The sequence below is a fragment of the Apis dorsata genome, unplaced genomic scaffold (genome assembly GCF_000469605.1).
Source record: "Apis dorsata unplaced genomic scaffold, Apis dorsata 1.3 scaffold_254, whole genome shotgun sequence".
NCBI classification, from domain to species: Eukaryota; Metazoa; Arthropoda; class Insecta; order Hymenoptera; family Apidae; genus Apis; species Apis dorsata.
Genome location: NW_006263532.1, coordinates 58,946 through 70,536, shown reverse-complemented (window position 1 = coordinate 70,536; position 11,591 = coordinate 58,946). Strand labels below are relative to the sequence as shown.

General features: G+C 42.7%; 1 protein-coding gene across 1 annotated transcript in view; it reads left to right on the top strand.

Moving 5' to 3' along the window:
* The window catches only part of LOC102676329 (MOXD1 homolog 2-like), a 148,444-nt gene that overhangs the window by 80,521 nt on the left and 56,332 nt on the right, over positions 1-11,591 (top strand). Inside the window, exon 2 of the mRNA XM_006616171.2 lies at positions 9,080-9,371. Coding sequence (XP_006616234.1) covers positions 9,123-9,371 — 249 coding nt within the window. The 5' untranslated portion in view covers positions 9,080-9,122. The remainder of the gene's footprint in view (positions 1-9,079; positions 9,372-11,591) is intronic.

Sequence of the window (11,591 nt, the reverse complement as noted above, 5' to 3'; positions counted from 1 at the left end):
CTCTCTCTCTCTCTCTCTCTCTCTCTCTCTTTCTCTCTCTCTTTCTCTCTCGGGGTTGTGTGCCCATTTTCTGCCCGTCCATTGTTTCTTCTCGACCTGTCGACGGGCGGAACAACACCGGGCCAGAGCCCGGTTAAACTATTTTCTTTTACTTCCGAACGTTTCGTGTCGTTTGGTTGGAAAGAAGAAAGGGGAAGAGAGGAGAAGGATGGAAAGAAGCGTTTCGACAGCTCGTCTTCTGGTCCCTCAAATGCCAAGGATGGTGGAAATAAAAAATTTTAAAGAAGCTATTAGGAATAGGAAAGAGAAATTCATGGAGCTAAAGAACGATGCATCGTTGATTGGTTGTCATGGAGGGGAGGAGTCCCCTCTGGAGAGAAAGGAGAAATTGCTATACGTCCATCATCCAGCGTGGATGCAAGTTTTCCCCGCGCAAAGACGAACGAGCTCTGTCGAAGAAACAACAACTGCTCTTTGGAAACGGATGATCTATGGCCACTACAGTTCGATGCAATTGCGTTTCTTTCCATCGTTTGCGGAAAGTCGGTTTCTTTTCCCGCTCTTATCTCTCTTTCCTTCTCTCCGCATCTTTCCACAATCACCCAACCAACCCGTTGTCCCGTGCATCTTCTTATCTCGTCCCGTGGAAATCTCTCTCTTTCCTCGAGTTACTGGAAACTTTATCTCTTCGTGCTGTCTCTCTTTCCCTCTCGATTCATCCTCGTGTTGGAAAGATAGCAGTGTCGATCCTTAGTCCGAGCGAACTTTACACTCGGTACATTATGAATATCGTGATTTCGCGAAGAAGTTATATGGTTCGGTCATTTTTAAAATGGAAAAGTACGGGAAAAGTGGGTCGCGGGTTTAGAGTAACGTTTCACCTGCTAGACCCACCGGCTCTGGAATCCTCTTATCGGCTTTCTCGGCTCTCGAGCACCTCTTCGGTAGCATTCGCAACCGTAACATATTTTACCTTTTCCATCGCCTCTCTTTTTTCTTCCATTCTTTTTTCTTTCTTCCCTCCCCTCTCTTCTTTTTTCAAGTAACGTGTACTCGCTAATTAATTACGGACTTAAAATCGATTAATCCCGGGCAACGATTATCCGCTTCCATTTCTCTTTAAACGGTTAAATACGAGTCGTGACGCGACTCGTTTTTTAAACCCCTTATATTGTAACACGAGGGTAGATATTAGACACGTGGTCATTTGTACCTTGTTTACATCCGAATTCGATTCGATCCGCTATTAATTTAACTTTTTATACCTCCATTCGTTGGTGTTTAATTACTGATATTAGTAGATAGCATCGGTAATAACTCATCGTCGTTGCACCTGGCGTGCAATTTTGTTCGTGATATTTACAAGGGGTGGTGTTTCGCGAACTCTAAAATGATCATCAGTGCGATTAATCCGTTATTATTCCGTTATTATTAAAATATCTTTTGGTTGCGAAGAATTTTTTATTTTTCGCTTCTAGATGTAATACGTTTAAAAAATATTTTTGCACAAGTGTTTAAGAAATTGCAAGATTAAAATAATCGCGCAATTCGTAGAGGAAAGAATATAAGGATAAGGAAATTTCTCCACGATCTCTCTTTCCTCATCGTTGTCGTGCGAGATATCGTTACTTTGCTGCATGCTTTTCGACACGTGTTACATGTCTTTCCCCGATTAACGCCCACTGAATGAATAAACGCGTCGTACGCAAATAACTCTTACTTTTTAATGAAGCCCGATACAAGGTTTCACCGTTAACCAGAGAGTTGTGTGGATTGGACAAGCCACGATGAAAGATTTCCTTTACTCGATAAAATGCAGCTTAGAACGATAAAAAAAAAAAGAAAAAAATAAAGAAAATAGCAAAAATTTTTTCGCGATAAATGGAATGATTTAAACGTGGTTCATTAACATGTACGATAATTCATTTCTTCCCGTCATTTTAATCTCTTTCAATTTATTTTGAGCGAAACTCGAGCGAAGTGGTAAAATTTCTTTAATCTCTTATGAATATTTATATTTATGTATGCATCGATATTTTTTAATTCATCTCTCGTTTTTCCCTCCCCTCTCTGTTAAAGAAAGAAGGGAATAATACGATTTTGACATTCGAAATGATCGTATAAAAGATTTGCTATTATTGCCTGTACCAATTCATCAGTTTTAAATGATGTATCGTTGTATACGTTGTTTATTCTTTATTTCGAATTCGAAATAGATATTGATGAATCACAGAATCATTAAATTGTGATATAAGCGAGGATGGAAACGAGATCGGGATTTAATGTGTGCATACGCATGATGATTCAAATTTATCATACGAGAAATGGATAAAACGTTTATTTTTATCGCGAATATAAATTTCTATGCAGATTTAAGATGTCATGTATCCTACACGTCGATTGTCTATCGTCACTCACTCATATTTCTCATTCTCAATTTTACATTATCAACCAACCAATTAACCGACACATCCTTAATCCTTTACAACCGAATTGAGCAATATAAGCGAATTCAGATCTTCTCTGACATTCGAAATGAGGTCAAGGAATATATGGCATAGATTCAATTTCCATTAACCCAGTCTTGCATCTTGCTTGAGGTTTCTCCTCTCGACAGACCTTCGAAACCTTTGAAACGTTTAGACCCGATGCCCAATCTCTTGATGTATAGAGGAGGCAATTTAGGAACACGTTTCAACATCTTGGGGCGATATCTGATGATTTTACAGGCGTTAATTGGCACGTCTCGATCTTACTTGATCATCACCAGGTATACGATTCCTTCATTTTTTTCCTTTTCCACCGCTGTCTTCGCTTCTTTTCTTCTTTTAGAACGTGGATCGATGGATGAATGGCCGGTGAGACGACACCATATCAGCTCGTTTAAAAAGTTTCCAAACTCGAAAAGCTTTCGGACAGGACTTACCGGTTCCATCCTCGACCGACACACGCCTGGCTTTATACTGTTTTTTTAAGCATCCCTCCCGATAACACCGGAATCTGTTCAGGATTAAAAAGCGAACAGGCGCAGCTTTATAATATTCCACGTCACGTTTATCTCCGGTGTCATCCGCAGAAATTACATTTCAGCTTGTTCTTTAACGTATCGCGTCAGATTTTTCAAGGGATCCTGACCGTGCCGATACAACATTCCTTCCTTTTTTCCCCTGCCCCACCACCCAGTGGTTTCACGATTCCTTCCACAATCGTAAAAATTGGCGAGTTCAAATCAACTTCTTCCATTCCTGTTTTCTTCTAGTCGCTCGAAGAAGGAACCACTGATCAGCAGAATCCATGCGATAATCGTTGTTTCTCTTAACCTGTTACATATAACAGGCAACGATTTTAAACATAATTAACAAGATATATTTATTGCCACGTTCATGTAAAAACTCGAAGAGCAAAAGTAAAAGAAAAGAATAATATGAATGACGTACGAGTAGGTAAGGTATTAGTAGTTAACGGTCACCGTGGCGCTAGTGTCGCGTATAGAGTATCGCACCACTCCTAGCGCCTGTTTTATTCAACAACTCGTACGAAAGAACGGTTCAAAAAAAAGAAAGGAAAAGAGGAATCCATCGAGCAATGATTTCGCTTCACGGCCCATCGAGCACACACCCTTCCTCGAATAATTCCCGCGCCAACTCCTGCTTGCCATCGCCACCGTCCTGTTTAACCCGCGATCTGCACACCCTCTCGCGCTATTTCGATTTCGGCCGCGCCACCGCTTCACGATTTATTTAACTTTAAGAGTAGTTCAAGTGGTGGCCGACCAGAACCACGCGCGGAACGAAGTTAGAAGGGGGAGGGAGAAAACTGAAGAGTTTGAATGGGGCACAAAGTAGCACGGAGTACGGCCGATTTTGCGAGAGGGAAGAGAATAGGTGGATGGAAAAGCCCGACAGCAGGCCGCCCGTCCCCCCACTTCTCCTCCCCCCTCTCTCTGACGTTCGAGGCGTCAATGTATAGGGGGATACGTTCCAGGTTGATGCCACTGGCGTTGGACGCAATTTGAGAGCAATCGACTGAACGACACGCCGCAAATCAAACCGGTCGTGTGTTAGCCAGCCTCACCTCCGACCTGCCTGCGCATCACCCCTCCTCCCCTCGCGCACACAGCCCTCTCTGTCATCTATCGTGTCCTCTCCAACCCTTTCAACCAACCCCAGCTCCGGCCAACCGCCTACCGAACTAACCTCGGTGCCGGAACGTCACCCTTTTCGTCTCGAATGCGAACGCTCTCGACGATTCGAGTCGACGATCTCTACGTACAGCGATCCGACGTACAGCTGCATCGCCCCATTACAACGCGCTGCTACTGTTAATTGAATCGATCGTTTTCAGATTGGCGGTCGCTCTAACCGGCACCGCAAAATCGGCGAAATCACGTCGCGCGTGGTGCAACGCACGAGCCAGTTCTCTGGGGACGGTGGACCTGGTCGCGGGGACACCGGAAGAGCGGTAATCGAGAGGGAAATGTGTTCGATGGGGGCGTCGCGTTTCAGAAGAAATATGCGTGGACAACGATCGAATTTCGTTGTTAAGTGTTCTTATGAATTGATCACGCGTTCAAGAAGTGGAACGAATAATCTCTCTTACGTAAAACGATAACGCGGATGTTTCATTATATATATATATTTCTTTTTGTAGGTGCTGAACGATTATTTAATCATTGGAGAAATGTTTGTTAAAAATGTACAATGCAGCGTGAAAGTACATATATCGTAAATTATCAGTTAGTTGGCGGATAATGTCACTGTAGATCGGCTTTAATTTCATTGGGACAGATCGATAACCGAATATCGGATTAAATTTCGTCACGATTTCATTTTGGGACTCGTATCTTTTCAAGCGGATCTTCTTTGTTCCTCTTTTATATATATATATAAGAAAAAAGGGTAAAGTATATTTGGCAGTCGGATTTATCCTGTCCTGGATAAACTTTGCGCCCGAAATATTGGTCGGCTATTAAAGAAACAATTATGAAGAATTGGGCACGGAACAAACCGGTTGACGAGCGGTTTGAAACTCGGTGCACAGTTTCCACGAGCGTAGTTTGATTGTAGGTCGAACTTTGACTATTTGTATGACCTTATTTGAGGTTTCCGGTTCTTGGGATCGAAGTTTCCTGACGCTGCGCCGCGTTTCAAATGATTATGTTTTAGGGGACCGTGTACAATCCTCGCAAATTACTTCGTTGCTTGACCCAGTTTCGAAACAGGCGGAACACGGGTCGTTCTCGGATAGGAAATTCACATTTTCAGACGTTTTGTTTGTGTCTCAGTCATCCGGCGAACAAGGAGGAAGGTGTATTATCGATCTCGCGGAGATGCAGTAAATATTGCACGACGTATTTACGCGTTTGCAATTGTGCGAGGATCAACGAATTGGGGCGGATGAATTTTGTTTGCGCCGTTTAACTGGGAATGAAACTGAGGTATATATATATATTTAATATTTTTACTTAAAACTACGAGATTTAAAAAGCAATTATAGCTTGCTTTCTTTCTTCGAACGCGTTTCCTTCACGTACAATGTAATTTATCACGAACACGAATATTCTTGAGAAAGCAAAAGCTCGCCTCGACTTTTTTTCCCACCGATAAACAATCTCGTCGAAATTTCATAATCGTACGTGCGTATTTTTGCGTTCACGTTTCTTCTTCGCGTTCGAACAAACAGAGTTCGAACAGAGTTTAAATCCAAATCTCGTTTGAAGATTGTACGAGTCAAATTTCAATTTAATCCCGACCAATCGAGTCCCGTTACATAATCGGCGCTATTCGATCGATTCGGTTTCACCCTCTAAAAAAAGAAACAGAGAGAAAGAGAGAGGGGAAAAAAAAACAACCAAAATACCCAATAACCGTTTAACATTATCCAATTAAAAATTCAGCTCTATCGCGTAACAGGGAAATTAAAAAAAAAAAAAAAAAAAAAAAAAGGAAAGCAAATTTCAAACAAACCGTTCAAACTACCGTTATCGTCAAATCGAATTTTTCCCCTCCCGCCTCATTCAAACTTTTAAATTGCATTAACCGACGATCATTTCGAGACCACCCCCTAACGTTCCCCGTGGAGATAATGCCCGTGGGGGGATTACGCTCGTTCGATTTTAACGGTGAAAAAGCATTGTCGCGCGCTGAATCGGGCGCGAAAGAGGCGGCCCGCTATCGATCCCGATTACCACGCGGAAAATTACCAGCTCGACACCGCCGCGCTGCTTGAACGGGCGCGCGCATTACGCCCCCTCGTTAATTAAAACGATCGGTCGCGGGCCGATCCGCGCTCGTTTCCCCTTCGAAACGTGGCTAGGCCGGGAAGAGGACTAATCGCGGCGTTCAGCGTTTCGAGCGTCCGCGCGTTTTCCGCGACACCGGCCGAGGGGGAGGAGGAACACCGAGGTGGCGAGGTTGCGCGTGTCCCAACGATCTCTGTCCCGGTGATCTCTCTGTGAAACGCTTAATTCTAAACGCTCGCCGAGCGCGGAGGAACGAATAGCTCGGTGGGACGCGGCGCCACTCGTCCGACACTTGGCAACCCGCGCTCGTTCCTACCTATCCCCCTTTTCTCTCTCTCTCTTCCTCCCCCCAGGACTCGCACCACCCCGTTCCAACGAATTGTTACTGTTAATCGATTCGATTGCTTTCGAATTGACAGTCCTCTTGACAGTGTCCCGCTGATTTACAGGCGGATGTTTGCACACCGGCCAGGACAAAAGAGATTTTCCACGTTCGCCCGNTGTTTTTCCTCCCCGCCGCGGATACGATTCTCGATCCGAGAATCAGCCGCGCGTGCCGCTCATTGAATTTTTAATCGACAATGGAAATCGATTCGATCTCCTTCACGCTCGGCTTTTTTCTCGCTGTTTTTTCACAGGCCGCCATTACGCTTCGCGGTTACGAATTTTTTCCCCTCCCACTTTGCTTCCTTCCACGCTGTCCTCGACTTTTCTCTCTCTCTCTCTCTCTTTATCTTTCTATTTTTTTTTCCTTCCTTTCGTGCTCGCGATGCGCAGTTCCGCGCACACACACACACCGATACATAGAACGTGTACGATCGTTCGCTCGATCCACTTTTTCCTTCTATTTCCGCGAATACGTTGCCTCTTCTCTGATCGAGTTCATTCATCCTTCGAAGTGGAAATCGGATCAACGTTCGTTTTCATCCACGATTCTTTTCTCGTCCGATCATTTCGCGGAACTCTTTCTTCCCCCATTGTTTTCTTTATTCCTCCTTTTATTCATCCATTTGCCACGCCGCGTTAATCGTCCCCTTCTTTCCTTGCAATAAAGTGAAATTGATAACAGATAAACCGAATTCGCAGAGAAAGGTGAGTAATAATCGTTTTGATATCGGTCTCTGATTCTTGATAAGTCGCTTTGATCGCGAATTAAGGCCATCGGCATCAATCATCCGTCCGCGGATCTGCTCGACGATTAATCTCTCGCGTTTAAGCTGAAAGTTGGTCGGCCGATCGTTTGGTTGGACGAAACGAATCGATCCAGCGGTGGGAATCGGTTCAACCGATGTTTTTTAACCCTAAACCAGCGAAATTTTCGTACGTAATTTCCCGGCCGCGCACCCGTTTGTTTCTGGCCTTTCTGGTAACCGGGACGAAGTGGAGAGAGAGAGAGAGAGAGAGAGAGGAAGAGGGAGAGGAAGGATGGTAAAGAGGCTAATACGATTTTACGTGGGAAACGAGTGAAAATACCGGAGTGAACGTACACACAGGGGCACACTTAAGCGCGATAAAACGGGTCGTACCGTGAAATGCAAGGAATGGAGAGAGGGCTGGATGGCGTCGTGTAGTTGAATAAAAATGGTGGAAAAATAATTCTTCGTGTGGAGAGCGCGCGATTCGTTTGCGATTTATTGCGAAAATCAACGAAAATCAATACTTTACAAATACCCCAATATTCATTATATAATAATTATTATTATTATACATTTATCACATCGTAAAAAAAATATTTCAAAAATTGTATTATTGAGATATTCGTAATTTGTCGCGTAAAAAAGCGAAGCGTAGTCTAACAGGATATATAAAACGCGTTGTAAATTTCTTTACACGTCATATATGAAAATCTTATCGATTGATCGGTATTCGAATGCTGTAATATATTTCCTTTGAAGATTCGCGTTTTCGACGAATATTCCGTTCGAATACTTTCTCTATAAAAGGTGGCAAGTGGGCCTGGTGCGTGTACGCGGTTAATGGCGGGAGCCGTCGCTGTTAAAATATTGAAGGAAAATATGGATGGCCGCGTAAAACGCCTAAATAGCAGGCTGACGATCCGGCCGCTGGAAACTCGGGTTACGAGGCTTCTCGTGTTCTCGTTGAAACGTTAGGCATCGATGTACGCTAGTGGGCTGTCCGCGTTAAAATCGTCGGGATTAACGAGCGGCGAAAAAGCGGCGCATCGTCGTTTCCGCGTAACGCCGGTTTTCCGCGTAAGGGATTCGAAGCACTTGTAATTACGGGGTTGCGGCTCGTAACGGAAGCTGTCCAACGAGGTTACGTTACGTTGCAAATTGGCAGGTTATAAAGATAGAACGCGCTCGAGGTACTTGAGTGCATGGGAAGTTAACGATGAGCGATATAGTTTGGATTGGGTGTAATGAATTTTAATTGGACGAAAGCTTCGTTTCATAATTTCGTTTGTGATTGATAAAATGCGTGGGAAATGAGCAACGAAAAACGATATAAAATATCGTTATATATAATTAATGTAATCTTGAAGTGTTTTATATATCTACGGGGAAGATTTTATTATCTATTATCTTTTACGCTCACATGTAGCGATTATTTTCAAGATTGGCAATTTCTTCAAATCTTTATTCGAAATTAGAACTTTTATCTTTATTATTATTTTCTAATTACAATAAATCGTGTTCTTAAAATATATAAATTGCACTTTTGTAAAAGATTTTTATAGAATAGTCGCGAGTAATACATTTAATTGAATCGTTTTAAATATTTAAGAGAGTTTTTATTAATACGGAAAGAAAATGTCGGAAGAGACATTGTAAATAATGGAAAGCGAGAGAAGATTAACGACTATTTTTCTCGTTACAGATGTTCTGAGACGCATCGGTGGTAAAAAAAAAAAAAAAAAAAAATGAAAGCCGTAATCGCGACGTGTCTCCTCCTCTCTGTCACCGGCGTCCTCTCCGTCGAGTGGAAACACAGCGCCGTCCTGGACAATAACTTCTTAGTTCTTTGGACGCCAGGCGAGAGGGATGTGATGTTCGAGATTCAAGTGAAGACCCTCGGCTATGTGGGTCTCGGTTTCACGAGGGATGATGGCACTGTTGGGGCTGACATGGTCATTGGATGGGTGGACAACAACGGACAGCTCCATCTTCAGGTAAGTGTTCTTAAGAGCGTCACGTTATTTCCTTTGCGATCGTTCTCAGACACGGCTCGTGGTTTCTCCTCGTTCATCGTCTTCCCGCAAGAGCATTAATGCTCTTAATGCTCCACGAAAACCATATACCTATATTACTTAAATTACTTAAAATTGTACGCGCAACTCGATGATGGAATCAATTGCAATTCATCTTCCATCTTCCATTCCTTTCTTCTCGAATATTTTCGTAAATAAATCTAGTAAAATTTCTTAACGTAACGTATACATGTATCATCTACGATCGAGATACAATGTCTGTACAGGTTTGAAATTTCGAGAAACGTATCGCATGATTATTATCGTCTGCCAATCGCGGATGTCGTCGTCATAAAGTACGTCGAGAACCGAGAACGATCGCGAAACGATTATTTTCATCGAGGTCTAGCAAAATTACATTCATTCCCCTGGAACGTTGACGTGGAATAATTTCAACTAATTACTCTTATGCTACCGATCCCGGTTCGCCGAGTGTTGGCCACAGAAGGGTACACCGTGTGCACACAGGGAGAAGCTGCATAATGATAGTCCTTCCGGAGATAAGTAATGGGTTTCTCGTTTCGATCGGTGGATCAGATAGTTATCAATCTTACCAACCGAGGGCAGCGGCCTGTCATTATCGGTGCTCGTCATTTTGTACGACACTATGTCGTTTTATTTTTTCGGCAGGCTCGATTATCTTTGGATGATTCTCAGTCACCGGCCCCATGATGTATTGCTTTTATCGAAACGCTATTTTTCGAACCGTGCACCGTTTCCCCTGGATCAGATAACTTTTTCCTAGCATCGGGACACGATGGGAAACGTGTACGTTGCTTTGATATATTTCGTTCCAATTTTTTTTTTTTTTTTTTTTTTTTTTGAACGAACGATTTTAAATTTATCGTAATTGCGATGGAAGAATAGAAGGTATCGGGAGATATGTATTTGTTTCTCGACAGAATTTATTTTAATTTATTTTTAAAAAGAAAAATAGAAAAGGAATGTCCACGATTTTTCACTCGATAAAAGAATTCTTTCGAAAGAAAATAATTCCTTCTAACAGGAAATTAAAATCAACAAGTAATTTTAATAACTCTAAAATAATTCCATAAAAAGATTCCCCCTTCATTAATTTTATTATTCAATTGAAACAAGAGGAATATCAATATACATATATAAAAATTAGTTTTCAATTTCACCGTGAAATCTAAGAGACATAGGCACGACTGAATTTCATCTCGAAACCTGCTATATACACGCGCACAAGGAAACATGTATCTTCCATTTCCACGGAAGTCTAAAGCCCGATAAACTAACAAGGCGAGCATCCCGCTATAACTCGAGAGACGTCGCCTGTAAACCGGTTTTAATTTCGCCCGAGGGGGTCCACAAACGTTACGTGCATAGAATTTTCGGCCCACGAGTTTATTTTCGAGTACTGTTAAATTTAAAACATCGTTATCCCGCCGCATCAGTTGGCGCAAACCCTCCTCGAGGACCGGACTCAAGGGGATTACTCCGTTATCCTCCCTTTCATCAGCGTTACGCGGCTGTTGTCACTTTACCCCGGCTTCCTCATAACATCAGGATCCAGCTATGGAAGGAAGATGGACGACCATGAGCGACGTTCGTCCGTTCCTTCCTCGTTTCCTCCTCTCCCCCTATTTTTCCGCCTCTTTTCGTATTTTCGCAAGCGGGACAGGCACAATTATATAACACCGATGCATCAACGCTTCTCCCTCCCTCTCTCTCTCTCTCTCTCTCTCCCTCTCTCGGTTTCGTTTGCACATTTGTCGTCGAATATTTCTTTTATGAGCGGTCTCAGTTTTCATCGTCGTCTAGCACAGGATGCTCCGTCGCGGGAATTTCCTGGCCTCTAGAGTTTGTGCGATGTCACTGTCAACTCACCCTCCTCCCTGATGGATAGATGCTCCTTCCCTGATTACCGTACGTTATTAATGGTAATTTTCGCAACTTCACCTGCTGGATATACCTCGCAATAATAACGTCCAAGATGGATATTTCATATTATAGACATAACGAGATCGTTGATCTTTCCTTTTTTTAAATGTTTTTACAAATACATTGATAAATAAATTAAAAGTAATAATTTCATCTTTGAAGGATTCGAGGGAAGACGAGAATGAATATGAAAATTCGAAAGAGTGATTCGATCGAGTTAATCGTAGACGATCTTAT